This window comes from Megalops cyprinoides, chromosome 23, assembly GCF_013368585.1.
Source record: "Megalops cyprinoides isolate fMegCyp1 chromosome 23, fMegCyp1.pri, whole genome shotgun sequence".
Classification (NCBI taxonomy): domain Eukaryota; kingdom Metazoa; phylum Chordata; class Actinopteri; order Elopiformes; family Megalopidae; genus Megalops; species Megalops cyprinoides.
The window spans coordinates 15,766,503-15,781,223 of NC_050605.1; the positions used below are offsets into that span (position 1 = coordinate 15,766,503).

Consider the following 14,721-nt stretch of genomic DNA (forward strand, 5'->3'; position numbering starts at 1 on the left):
TAGCATCGGTAGTGCTAGCTTTTCTCTGCTTTAACACTGGGCAAGCCTGCTTTGACGGCGCTATGTGTGGGAGATTCCAAGTCCTCCCCTGTGTTCACTCAGCATGTCCTCCTCTTTCCCTAAATGACAGGAGAAGGGAACAACCTGTGCGAAATCAGGTTTTGCAAATGACAACCATATGGTGCTTTAATGGGTTTCCCAGGGAAGTCTGCTGGGCATTGCAAGAGCGCTTGTCCTTTCGAGTGTCAGTCCAGGCCGTCCCCTCAATGCGAAAAACATCAGGACCTAAACCCTGTCCTGGGCCTGTGCGCCATGCCGAGGTTTCTTGCACATCAGGAAATGGCCCTTTTAGATACTTGCCATTTTACACATCTATACAAGTGTCATGGACTCCTGAGCAAAGAGTTCCACAGACACAAGATGTGAAATAGGAAGGGAGAACTGCAGTCACAAACATGCACACTTCTTTGTAAACAAGTGGGCTTTAAGGGCAACTCAAGAGGAAGCATGGCATTATATCCTTGTTTCACTGGAGGATTTCTATTTAAGGCTGCAGTCGTATCAAAACATTAATCCTTCTACTTACTGTAGTACTCATAAACCAGCCCTGTGCTGTGTTACATCTCTGAGTTTATTGAACATATGCCAACCTCAGGTTGTTTATAATGTTCACATCTTGGTTTACAGGAAGCTGAAGAAGTTGTACAGGACGCTGAAGGAGAGGGGTGCCGCCCCCAAGGACAGTGACAGTCAGGAGGCCAGAGCACCCCAGCGCTGGGACCTGGACTATGACCTGGAGCCCTTTGAAGGCCTGACCCCAGAATACATGGAGATGAGTGAGTGCAACCTCTCCTCATATGAATGAATGAGACCCCTTGCTGACTGTGTACCAGAACACGGAGATTTGAATGAGTGAGACCATCTCTGAATACCCCAGAACATGGAGATGAATGAGTGAGTCCGCTTTAAGACTGTGTCCTAGAACAAGGATGTATGGATGAGTGAGATCCCTTTCAGTCTCCCCTGAAGGTGGATATGAATGAGTTAAACCATTCAAGACACAGATGTGACTAAGTTAAACTCCTTTCTGACTGTTTCTGAGCCTGATATTTGAATGAGTGAGACTTATGTGATTTTCAGGTGTGGTCAGGCTCCTGTTCTGTCTAACCTGTGTGCATATCTCCTGTTCACATAGCAGAGAATGTTGGAGTCATAGCGATTGTGAAGAGTCATACCTTATGTGGATGCATTATTTCTCATAGACCCATCTGACCCATTTATGTGTACCCATTGACAGAAAGAATTCAATACTGCATAAACTGGCACAGTTCATGTATTGAGGCCAAGGTCCACAGTAAATGGCAGCAAAATGTGTAGAGTGGAAAGGGTTTTAGAGTAGAGATCCCCAGGGGTTTTGTCCGCGAATAAGGACCTATTTAAATCGCAGGGTATTGAAACATTTATAATCCAGCATACTACATTTTCTACGGTTTTAAAAATGGATTAATTGGTAATCCAAATGATTCTGTTGTCCTGTGGCAAAAAAACAACAAGTCTAATCTAAATCTGAGTGAGTATGCTGTTTAAAACGCAGAGTTTGCGTAGGAATGAGAATTGACTCATCACCCTTTGCACCATGAAATGCCTCAGGTGTTCTGCAGTTGTGAGAAGTTTCAGCTAAAGGGTAATGAGAGATTTACAGTGACAGTGTATCTGAAGGATGGGGAATCAGATGCATCGAGAAAATGTTTAAGAGGATAAGACTTTAAGGTTTTCAGATATACCACTTAATTAATTTGGTGTTGGTTTAAAAAAATTGTGCCAATGACAGTTTATTTCATCTGTGCTTTGTGCTGTGCAAAGTACAAGATGCAAAGAACAAGATGTACTATATTTAACATTACGTTTACATTTTTGACATCCAGCAGACACTCTTCTCCATGATGTTGTGTTGTCACTGAATCTACTATTATATCAAAGATGGTAAAAATGGTGAGAGGTCATAAAGAATGTAGGTGGCATATAATCAGAAGAAGTGGAGGAGGAGGATAAAGAGGAGGGGGGATTTATGATGAAAAGGCTTCTCTAGTTGTATGACAGCCCAGGTAAGAGCTCTGCAGTAGGGTACTGTGGGTATAGAATGTGAACTCTGCCAGGAGAGTCAACACTGAGGTCTCATGGGATAGGGGTCCCTGAGGCACATTTCTTCTGCGATGGCAAACAGCCGATTAGTCAAAAGGGTTCAACATTTTTTAAAAGAATGCCTTCAGGCTTTCAGTCTGTGATCTCCTGAAGTCTTTGTTCAGCAGAGGAGGGAAAAATATGATCCTGATCCTGTGATTACCTGAACAGCCCTCTCCCAAAGAAGCCGTGTTGTCTGTCTCTGGAGCTGACAAGTAGTGGACTTTACATTCTGACACTGGTTTACGGCAAGATCTCAGCGCTCAGTTATGTCTTAATCCAAACTGACTTTCTGTGGGGGAAGTCCAACATAATTAAGATGTCTGACATAACTGGCTTTACCTGTCACCATTTTTAAATTTGTGTATGTATGTTTAAGGGCCTATTTATCCTTTCAGAAAACAGTTGATAAATATATTTATGTCTATTAATTAAGCATACCTTGTTTTGAAAATAGCTGATAATGAGGAAGTAATAAGTAGGTAAGAAAATGCCAAAGAAACTGTACTTCTTTTATGTTTTGATGTGTTGTGTTCAGTTAATGTTTGGTTTTAATATTTTACACTTAAGATGAAATAATGTGTCACTTCATCTCCTGACCAAAGTGGATCCACAACAACTTTAATGGAAATCTCAATACATGTTTACTTTGCAATTTCATTCCATTTCTTGTTTATCTATTATTATTATTATTACTACTACTAGTAGTAGTAGCAGTAGTAGTATTGTTTAAAAAAGCACACTTATATGCCCTTTTTTCTGTACTTGTCATTTCCTCCTTTCCCTGTGCATGGTGTGGAGAGGTGACAGTGGATGTGAAAGGATGTGAAGGGCGATGGGGAACAATGGGCCTGCCCATCTGTGACGTCTGCAGGTTTTCCTGCCTCATCAGCACTCTGCTGCTTGATACAGTGTCTGCTCCTGTCCGCTATTCAGCCCCACTTCACCTTCTCACAGTCTCTAGGCGTTGTTTGTATGAGCTCTGCAGTGCAAAGGAGAGCTTCAGATTCATTTCTGTCTTTTCAAATGACACTCATGTGCTGTAGGTTATTTTCCGCTTTGTACATATTGTACATTTCAAGCCAGCACATTTTTTTCAGGATTTTGTTTAAGGGAATGCACAGCTAAATATGCACTGAGAATAACCTGAAGCAAAAGTTAGCATGTGAGTGCAGAGTGTCTGCGTCTGTGTGTGTGTGTGTGTGTGTGTGTGCGCGTGCATGCGTGTGTGTGTGTGCGCGTGCGTGCATGTGTATGTGTGTGTGTGTGTGTGTGTGTGTGTGTGTGTGTGTGTGTGTGTGTGTGCGCATGCGTGCGTGCATGCGTGTGTGTGTGTGTGTGCGTGTCTGTCAGAGTGTGTTTCAGGCCTGCTACTTTTTGAAAGCCTGTGTAGCCTAAATGCTGGGCTTTACATTATTCCATGAAAATCCTATTGACAAACCAGCTCAATTGGATTGGAGGCAGCAGAGCATGAGTGCAGACCTGCTTTATCTTTGCCGTGTGGCACTGCCGTTAATGCGTTGATGGTCTTTCTGCTTTCCCGTAAATGCCCTGATGCAAACTAAATCTCCACAATTTTGTCTAAGCCGGTGGTTATGTTTATGGAATGATTTCCTCATTTCTACATTCTTGGAAAGACGACTAATCCATTGACATAGTTTGTCAACACGAGTTTCAGTTTAGGACATGCTCCATCAAAATATGCCATGGCAAATTAGGCCGCTAACTCAAGATAATAACATTTGAGAAAAGTGTGGCTCAGACCCATCTGTCAAAACCTGCTTTCTGTATGCGGGCAACACCATTCCCAGTATGCTCATGTTTCAGGTTGCAGTGTGTCAGCAGTTTTACATTAACAGGACTTTGCCTGAGTTGTATAGCCTGAACTGTGAAATTAAAGAGAGAACAGTACATGACAGATTACATCAGTTATACTGTATAGCGCCTTAGGAGTAATACACAGAATGCACACAAAACAAATTCTCACTTGAATCCCTAAAGCTCTTCTTTTACTCACATGGTTGTGTCATGCTTACCCAAAGAGCAAGAGAGGGGAAAAATCCCTGAGATGGAAGCTTTGAGTCTTATTAAGCACACACATGGGAAATCCTAATCCAGGCATTGGGTAGGGTATGTTCAGAAGTTTCTTGATTGCTTTCTATCACGTCTCAATCAGCCCACCATATATACGCTCTTTGACGTAAAAGCCTGGAGATTTTTGGATTTTATAAATGATTTAGCAATCAGAGGACAAGTGCGCACTGTATGTCTACAAAACACACACAGAGAAGTAAATGTTTCCCAAAAAATAAATCTCTTAGTAAGGCATTTGTAAAAAGAAGGCAGATCAGGGACCACACTGATGGTTCCAGGAAATTATGTGCGATAACATGATTGCGACTGTAAATTAAATTACAGATACATGTACTGTGTGGGTTCTGTTTCTTCCCCCTGTGGATTTTACATTCTGCTGGCATGGAGAACAAGATTGTGTACACTGACGACCTCCGAGAACATCCTCATGAAAGATATTTTGGAGAAAATCAGAAGTAAATTCTACTACCCCGACATCAGGGGACTCATAAAGAATCTACTCCTCAGGGCATTCCGTAACTAGACAGGAAGCTAACGTCAGAGTGCACCAGAAAACACTTATTTATAACTTGAGAATGCAACCAGTTCATACACATTATTGTTTCAGTATGATAAAGAGATAAGCGCAAGAAATTATGGTGACATTTAATTAAATGTAAAGCATGTTGATAATCACCAGGAAATATTATGATATATGATTTTATTTTTGTTCTGATGTTACATGTCATGTTGGTTTTCCCTTTAGAAGGTTTTAGTAAAATAATTATATTGGTGGCATGTTCCCATATGTCACTTTTAGAAATTGCCATGCTTTCTCATCATCAAATTATTCAACGTTCTGCCAGTGATTGTTTTAATTCTTGCCCTTTAATCATGTTTTGCTTATGTTTGGCTACTAACCTGATGCGTTGGGAATAAACTATCATTTTTTTTGTTTGTTTGCTTGTATCTAGAGTGGTTCTGAGTGCTAACAGATCTGATTGGCATGGAAAGAGGCTGACAGCGATTTTAACGGGGAAGTCCTGGGGGAGGGGACTATCTGCTAATGTTTGTTTGCCTGTTTCCTTGCAGTAATTCAGTTCGGTTTCGTCTCCCTGTTCGTGGCCTCCTTCCCTCTGGCTCCGCTCTTCGCTTTGCTGAACAACGTCATCGAGATCCGCCTCGACGCCAAGAAGTTTGTCACCGAGCTGCGGCGGCCAGATGCCGTGCGAGCCAAGGACATCGGTATCTTTACCTAGATTTAACTCAGCCAAAGCGACTTGCTCATTTGGCCAACTGCTTGCACAAATAAACCTTTTAACATGTTTGGTTTTGTGTGAGAGATCCTCGAGTAAGAACTTTGCCTAAGGCACCTCCTGCAACATTACTGTGATGATTTTCATCACCAATGTTCAGCGCACAAGTGTATTGCCTTATCTGACACCCCCTGTCTTACAGTCTCACTACACTAGTACATTTTTCAGGTACACCCATTTTTCATCATTGTAACTGTTGGTGATCCCTCCTGGTGAGGTGTATTGTGCTACTACCGAATCTGTTTCACGCCTGTTTATTCACAGAGAGAGCTTGTTAACGCCTGCTACTGTTTAGTGTTTGAACTTGTTAATGAAGGCCATGTGAGTCCTGTCCAGTCACACAGTTTGGTTGGGGTAGACTTTATGTAAACTGCTGGGTTTTCACAGCTTTTCACACTCTCACAGCTTTCCTGCTTCTCTCTCTCTCCTTGGCAGGAATCTGGTACAGCATTCTCGGCGGGATTGGAAAATTTTCTGTCATCATAAATGTAAGTCATAATTGTAATTCGTGTACTGAGACCTGCCCCCTTTGCCATGATGTCTGACCACAAGCCAGTACAAGTGCATTAGATACTGTACAGCACAGTGGCTAAGGAGTTGGGATTGTAATGGTTGTAGGCGAAATGCCAAGGTAGGGCAAAGCTGTTCTATCCTTGAGCAAGAAAATACAGTATGTAGACACTTAAGCCATGTAAGGTCACCCTGAGACACTGCCAGGCCCAGGAAGGTGAATGCATGAATCAAATAATTAAAACCTCATCTGGACGACTGCAGAATCGGAGTTATCTGTGAAATAAATCAGAACTGTGCTGACATTGAAACGGCTGAAATCATTAAAAGCCCACCATCATTCAGAATAAGCTTATGGATGCAGGGTGGCCTAATCTACATGATAGATTTTAGCTCTTTTGGCTGAAGGCCGCCTCATAATTTGTGCTATTCTGACTTCACTCACTGTTAAAGTGGGAATTTGTCTCAACAGTCCATGTACAGTAGGACGAAGGCAAAAGAGTACCTGACAAAGACATTGCTTTTAATTTCACAAATAAAGGTAGAACCAACTGAGACTAATTCCAAGAGGAAAGTTATTTTTTTAATTCAAAAGAAGTGCTTTGATTTTTAATATTAGTTATTGTATTTGGTGTTTGAATTACATCATACATAGAGCCTCAAAAGTCACATCCCACAGGGATGTTTACAATTGCATGAAGAAAGTCATGTTCAGATTGTAGGTCGTTAACTACATGACAATATCACCTTCAATGACTACTCCTTGAAACAAGTAATTCTTTTTTTTTTTTTTTTTTTGCTCAGTTTGGGGCCTTAAATTATTTTCATTGAATTATATAGCAGCAGATCAAATGTAAAAACATCAGTTTTCTGTGCATAAAAGACAACTTCACTCTTCCAGTGTTAATTTTCCAGCCATCACTTTTGGCCCACCCTTTATTATTTTCCTGGCATAGCACCCTTTTTTTCTGCCATGGAAACGATCGCTAAATCTCACGGCTTGCCGTGTTGAAAGAGAAGAAGCACCACAGTGCCAGCGTCATGGTGAAGCTCACTCATTATCCTCCTCTGATAGAAACTCTCATAGAAACACTTTCCCTTTTCACACAGAGTGCACAGTCTGTGGGCTCACCAAAAAAGCACTGTAAATATAGTATATGTATGTAAATATAAATAACAAAGAATCCTCTGTATGGCCTGTATTTTCTCATGAATTTTTTTCCTGGACAAATCTTGTGGGTTCCAAAGCATAGTCCTGAAACAAGCCAGATGTTTTCATTAAAGTTTGTTATTGTGCTTCATGTTTGTTGTGTTTGTAATCATACTTACAAACTCCAGAACCTCTGGAGCTTCCACTCGTTACCTTGAATTCATAAAAGAGTAAATGTCATGGTTCTTCTAGCTCAGAACCCCCTAATGAGTAATCAAGAGTGTTTTCATCTAAACTCACATTCTGGTCCCCCCACGCAGGCATTTGTGATCTCTTTCACCTCGGACTTCATCCCTCGCCTGGTCTACCAGTACATGTACAGTGAGACAGGCACCATGCATGGCTTCATCGACCACACCCTCTCCTACTTCAACGTCAGTAACTTCAAGCCTGGCACTGCGCCAACCTCCTCCCAGTTAGAGAAGGATGTCGTTTTCTGCAGGTGAGACACATTAGAAGCATTTGAAATGGTGTGATGATGTATCTACACTTCAGCTTTACCCCCAAATTCTGGTACATCTGTTAATGAAGACTGGCCCTTAAAAATTTATCGAAAGCACATTCCACAAGTTGTAATAGTGCTTGTGGTATAGCTGCCTTACAGAGCATATTTTTTGTGCAGACAATTTTGACAAATGAGCAATGGCACCTGAATCACTCCCTGTCTTGAATGACACTAATTTCATCCTTCTTGGGTCACAGTTACACTATGGCAAATGGGTTGGAAGAAGATCTTCTGACAGCCCTAAAACACATTGATCTCTCATGTGACCGCACAGGACTACAAAGAACACAAGCAGGGCAGGTTTTTCAGAAGTCTTCCGCTTCCCACATTGGTTGGCGTCCCCGTTTAAAACTGCTCTCGCATAATGAAAAAATAATAGTCTGTATATTTCAAGTCTTTTCTGCACCATATAATGAAAGGATAACTTTTGTGTAAAAGAATTTATGATGAAGTTTGATGGTTTACACCAGGGAACTGAAACGGCCCAAAATGATGATGTCCTAGGACTTTTTCGTCCAGGGCAAACCAGGACTTGGGATGGCATACATGCCGTGCTTCCCCTGTCGGGGGATTTAAATCTTTAATTAAACATCCAAACACTGACATCATGCATTTGTCCACTTACAATTTCCCCCTCTTAAAAGAGCAGCCCGGTCCAACTATTCCAACTGTAATCTGGTGAACAACTTGTGTCATGATCGTTTATGTCAGCGCACTGACTTCTTCATACTGGTCGTACTTTATTGTACTGAGATCAGTGCACAGAGTCAACATTTGAAACAGGCTTGAAAATTGTTCCATTTGCGTCAAAAATAGATTACAGTGACCTCATTTCTAAGTGTTCTGACGTTCAGATTGATCCGCCGATGAACAGAAGGGCATGTCATGACTTTTTTTATGTCAGGGCATGCGGTTTAATTCAGATTTTCAGTTTGTTTGTGGTAAATGCTAAGTAATATGACAGGAACACATTCTCCCAGGGACAGAAATCAAGATTAGATATGACGTCACATGAGATTAACAAAAAAACACGCTTTGATCTGGATGATGCTTACCAAGGAATTTCCCATCATCTTAGTTCAGAACAATAGATACCCTGATAATCATTGTTATAGCAACATCCTTCCTGCAGAATTCTGGTCCAAGCAAACACTTTCTCTTGTGGATATTATCAGCACATGGTCAGAAATATGGTTTAGGTGCTGAAGCTGGCATCAGACTTTCATTCAAAGTGCATAAAACAAGCCAAAAGGTTATCACTATATATAGTCTGTCATGAGCACTGAACTTCCTGCGCAAAGTGGACCTTCGCATTCTAATTGATTTGGGGACAAAAAAAAAGATAAATAAACTGTGAGAATAACATACTGTCACATGCAATAACTATGTCCAGCTATCAATTGCTTGGAAAGGCCAGCTCTCTGACATCTGTGTGAGCAAAAGAGGAATTGGCAAAGGGGACAGAAATGTCAAGGGATGTATAGAGTGACCATTAAAGTCACTCCAGTGTCACACCTGGCTGTGAAAGAGTCCCAGACAGCTTGTTTCTTCATTACAAAGCTTGTGTCTCCAAAACAATTGGTCGGACGTTAGGCAAAAGCAAGGACCCCGGTGTTTACTTTGTGGCTCATCTCTGCGGCTGTGGGACTTCACTATCTTAAGGTCAGCCCCTGGAGAGGGACAGTTTTATCTGAGAGAGGCTGTGTTTTCTGGCAGGGTGGATTGGGAATAGGTCAAGCCTTGTTTGTTTGCATATATTTCTGCCTGGTTCCCCAGAGGAAGTGGCAGCGAGATGTCTGAGTCATACTTCCCCCCGAAGTGGTGATCCAAGTGATTTACTATCAGAGAAGGAAAGAGAAATAAAGGGAGAAAGGGAGCATTTTTCAGGAAAGGGGTGTTGTACAGTAAGCTACAATGCCCTCAGGGAAGAGAAAGGTTTATAAAATATTTTCTACTAATCTTTATTGCTGTTTCCTCTTTGAGCTGATGTATATGAGTTTTACAATTTAAGCAATAAAAACTTAAATTATTACAAGTATCTTTATCCCAATTTCTTTACAGTAGGTCTTTATTGTGTTTTCAGCTTTTTATGATTTCATGGGGACATAATTAGGTTCCAATTCAAAGTACGTTGGCTATGAATTGAGGTCACTTCTTCAAGACAGCTAAAAGAGGGTTAAATGTTCATGGTGCAGTTACCCTTTTTGAGCAGCAGAATCCAAACAACACCCATGATTTCACTGATAAATGTCTGTATCTTTCCTTTATAGATACAAGGACTACAGAGAGCCACCCTGGTCTCCAGAGGCCTACCAGTTCACTAAGCAGTATTGGTCAGTCCTTGCTGCCCGACTCGGCTTTGTCATCCTGTTTCAGGTATAGCTTTTAGAGTTTTTCTTCCGTAGCATCATGAATCCTGATCTTCTGGCCAGCACATTCATATAGTATTCAACTGTTCAACCAATTTCCAGTAGTCATTTCAAATGAGCTCTACTGTATATCACATCCTGGCAGTTGCCTATGCCCACAAAGATCTTCCTAGAGAAAGATCTGATCGCTCAGTTTATAAGATTTTGAACACAATATTCCATTAAATGGACATTTAAGCTTTGAGGATGTTTTTTTTAAAAGCATAATCGATTTGTGAAGCTGTAACCCTCCAGCCCCAGTGTGTTAGTTTCAATGGTAAGGAGTGGGTATACCATTACAATCCAAGGACTACATTTTATGATCTTCTGCTCTTTGCTGCCCTGTCTTTTGAATAGTATTAGGGCTCAAATTTACAATAACTGCTATTACCATTTACAGTGTACTATTATGTATTATTAGGGGAGTAGAAAATTACCATATATTTTTATTATCTAAGACTTTTATGGCAGAAATAAAATCTCTCTAGTCTTGATTTACAGGCTGGTCTGAAGTTTTATACCTTATCGTGGGAGCTAGGAGAGCAGGGAGCAGGTTCATTTTTATTGCCACGATTGCAGCAGTGCTCATTTCTGCTCCCGATGTGCACTTTCTCATGGCTGTCCATCCAGATGGTTGGCTACTACGCTCCTCTATCCGATCATTGAGGATTACATTAAAATTACTGAGCACAATAATGCAAGGAGCCGTGTCTGAGCCTGGTGGGTCACAGGGGTTTTGGCGCTTATCCCTGTTTCTGTGGCACGGAGCATCTGATGTGCAAGGGCACCCCTGTGGGCAAGATGGCAGTCCATCACAGCGCCATTACCCACAATACACCTCTGCTGAGTGCCAAGCAGACTGGCAGAGCGAAACAGGCTGTCGCATGACTCAGCTAGGAATTCAACTCCCTAAGTTCTGAGGTCACAGTTGCCCACTACAACACTTTGCAGACCACTGAACCAAACAATAATCCAAACAGCAGTGGATGGGAAATATTGCTGTTAAATTTAGGCAATGATATGCATTTTGTAAAAGGTAGTTCAAAAGGTGCAGGACAGTGTTGCTTTAGTTCTATAAAGACAGCATTCTGTGTGCATTTGCCCATCACTAATCTGCATCCACCCTGTGTCTGCGTGCCCAGAACGTGGTGATGTTCCTCAGCATGCTGGTGGACTGGATGATCCCTGACATGCCCAAGACCATCAGTGAGCGGCTGAAGAGAGAGAAGACCATGATGGTGGACGTCTTCCTGCGGGAGGAGAAGGAGAAGCTCCAGCTCATCCACAACCTGTTCCTCAAAGACGGGGCTGGCAAGACCCGTGGGAACACCCTGCCCCCACTGCAGAAGCAGCAGAAGGCAGACGACGCGGGGCCTCGAGCCCGCTGCCGTGCCGCCAGCTTCAGCCAGTTCAGCAGACAGGCATCCCGAAATAAGAACGTGAAGCACACAGAGGTGTGAGTTTTGGGAAGGGGTGGGGGGTGGGAAGGGCTGGCTGGCTGAACTAGGGTTCCTGCCTCACAGAGTGGGGCCTGGTTGGAAGGGGACCTTGCTTGATAGCCATAGGGCCGTCATTGGAAGATCACCTAAGAGGGATATGAGGCAGATTGGAGTCTGGCTCTTCCAGAAAGAAGTCAGTGGAACCCATTTGATTGGCTGGATTTTCTCTGCAGGATGGTTCTTACGGGACCAATGAGGGCATGAAGTCAAGCATATGTATATTTATTTCTGTGTGTCTCAACCAATTTGAAAGAGACACAGTGTCAGGTTTTTAAGGTTTTTTTTTCTTCTTTTGTTTTGTGTTTCATTCACTTTTTTTGAAACTTTTTTTATTCTATTTGAGAAACTGAGGCTTGACTGGGAGCAATGTGAAACTGAAGAAAGAACCAAACCATGAATGGAGAGTGGACAAAAAATACAACCGAAATAGGTTTTTCATTGGAGAGACTATTTAGGATCTATGTTCCAACATTTGCACATGATCATTAATTCAGCAGAAAAAGGACTTGCAGACAGTTAAAGTAGTGTGAACTACTGACTGTTTCTTGTTATACCATTGCACAACACACATGACAAGTACTATTCACTTTTCTAAGTCTTCTCTAAATTGTAATTTGAGGTAACTGAGCAATACTTTTCATTCTCTCAGGTAAAGCAATCACCCTAGGCTTCTGTTGTTATAAAACAGTAGCATGTTCATGTACATTAGATCAAAAGGAACATGAAATATGACATAACTTCTGTATGAATGTATGAATGTCGACTGATATTACAATGCGTCCATCATGAAATTGTTATATGAAGTCTGTTATAACTTGCAGGGTTTTGTTAAGAAGCACAAATGCTCAAAGGTGGTATTCCTACCACTGGTTGTGATTAAGAGGCTTTAGTAGAATGTCTCAGAGCACTGGGGGAAAGGGTCTACTGCTTGAGATGAGGAAAAGTGAGGTTGGGACTGTGTGTGTGAGAGAGAAAGAGACAAAGGAAGTTTGGTGTGAGTGGCTGAGAGGGCGTGAGTTTGCTAGGTCTGATTCTGGTAGGGGGGGTGTTATTATGGATGAATGGGTGGTGATGGTGACAGTAGGATACAACAGCAGATCCCACTTTAGCTCCAACATCTGGGAACATGGTGCTGTGCAGTCCTGGACTTGACCATGGGCGTAAGCCTAACATGTATATACTGTACATAAAATCCACTCAGTCCGAATTAATGCAACAAAAAATACAATTAAAAAACTAAAAAATTATTTATTTTCTAATTTTTGTGTTCTAGTGTTCAGTTTCAACTGTAGCATTCCTCTTAGACTTGCTGAAGTAGATCATACTTCAGATTATTTATACAACTGGGCAAAGTCGATTTTTTTTTATACCGAAACATTTAGAATTCATTGCCCTATTTTTTGATATAAGATTTTTCCTGGAACTAGCAGAACAAAAGAATTAAGGCTGCTGTCATAACACCAGATGTTTCATAATGTCACAGGTTGTTGTGTGTCTTCATTTTGCATGAAAAGTGCTGCTCTGAGTAATAACCATATCTTACTGTGTCCTGTTACGCTGACACTGACAGTATTAGGTGAATTCCTCAGGTGAATCTCTCAAGGAATGGGGTTGTGGTGGGTGGTTTTCTGGCTCTGTTCTGATGGTGAAAGTGGCAAGAGAGTGACAGCAGAATAGCCTGGTCTTCAGCACTGTTTCACTTGGGACAGCTCCATTTAGTCCCCAATAATTAGACTATTCAAGGCCTTCAGGATGATGACACCAACTCACTCACTGTACAGGTGCTTTGCCAAACCCCGCAGAAAGGATTGCTCAGGCTCCTCAGATAAGCTCTTGTCTCCTGCCAGGAGCCTTAACGACCTATAGGCCTCTGCCTGATGCCTGAGGCTAAGTGGGGCTAGCTTGGTTAGCACTCAGTATGAAAATTTCCCCTAAAAAACTGCCAGAAGACATGCTGGTGAGCTAGTAGGCAGTCTCCACTCCAGACAAAATAAGAAATCAATGCCCTTTTATAAGTATGGGGACAGTATTTCTTACACCTGGACCTGGAGATACATCATATATGCTGTTTTTGTTGCAGCTGAACTTTTGATTGGATTTCATTGGTCTGTTGTCTGAATATCAATGTCTTTATTTGTCTTTTTTTATCTGAATTTTACAAATACGTGCATTAGTGCATTAGTGCAAGTGTGTATATCTGGGCTATTATGAAGTTGCTTATTCAACATATTTTTGTTATCTGGCCCTAAAATAAATTTGGTCCAGGTATCTTGATATCATTTAGTCATTAAATATGTGTCCCGGCCCCTAATTAAATAGATAGATACTTTTCTGTAATTCTAATTTGTTAAAGAGGCTCAAATGAAAATTATTTCTGGACTTGCAACTCTTTGTTGTAATGAACACATTTTAAACAACCCGCATTTGTAAGAAATTGCTAAAAGCAAATTCTGATCAGTATGCAATTAATAGGCCAGTTAACAGTGAACAGTTTGATTAACAGTCCTGATGGGATAATAGTCAAGCTCAGCTGGTGAGTCCCCAGGTCCAGGTATACATAACACTACTGTAAGAAACAGCATCCTTTGGACGAGACTTTAAGTCAAGGTCCTGACTCACTGTTGTTACTAAGGACCATGGCACAAGATTAGGAGATTCCCCAGTGTCCTGCCAAAATTCCCAATCTGGCTCTCACAATCTGGCCATCTAATTATCTGGCTAAATTAACTCCTCTCCACCTGACCTGATGTTAGCGGTCTGGGGCAAAATGACCGCCATGTAATCACACTTATACACACACATAAAGTTGAGATCCTTGAAAGGTACTGTATAAAGCAATGTAATATTAAAGATGGTAGCCAATTCTTATTTACGACTTTGAATTCATTTTGGCCCACCGGCATCGAGTTGAGTTGGAACTATCTGAGTTATACAAACTGTTTCCATTTATAGCTGCGGAGGCTCTACACAGTTCAAAAGTAGCTGCCCCATGTGTAGCATTTTATGATTCATGAGAGTG

At 41.6% G+C, this 14,721-nt stretch overlaps 1 protein-coding gene across 1 annotated transcript in view; it reads left to right on the forward strand.

Moving 5' to 3' along the window:
- LOC118770707 (anoctamin-2-like) overlaps window positions 1–11,663 on the forward strand; it is a 42,518-nt gene extending 30,855 nt beyond the window's left edge. Inside the window, exons 21-26 of the mRNA XM_036518474.1 lie at window positions 688–836; window positions 5,347–5,499; window positions 6,006–6,058; window positions 7,551–7,732; window positions 10,066–10,171; window positions 11,346–11,663. Of these exons, the coding sequence (XP_036374367.1) occupies window positions 688–836; window positions 5,347–5,499; window positions 6,006–6,058; window positions 7,551–7,732; window positions 10,066–10,171; window positions 11,346–11,663 (961 nt within the window). The remainder of the gene's footprint in view (window positions 1–687; window positions 837–5,346; window positions 5,500–6,005; window positions 6,059–7,550; window positions 7,733–10,065; window positions 10,172–11,345) is intronic.
- Window positions 11,664–14,721: the final 3,058 nt, after the last annotated feature.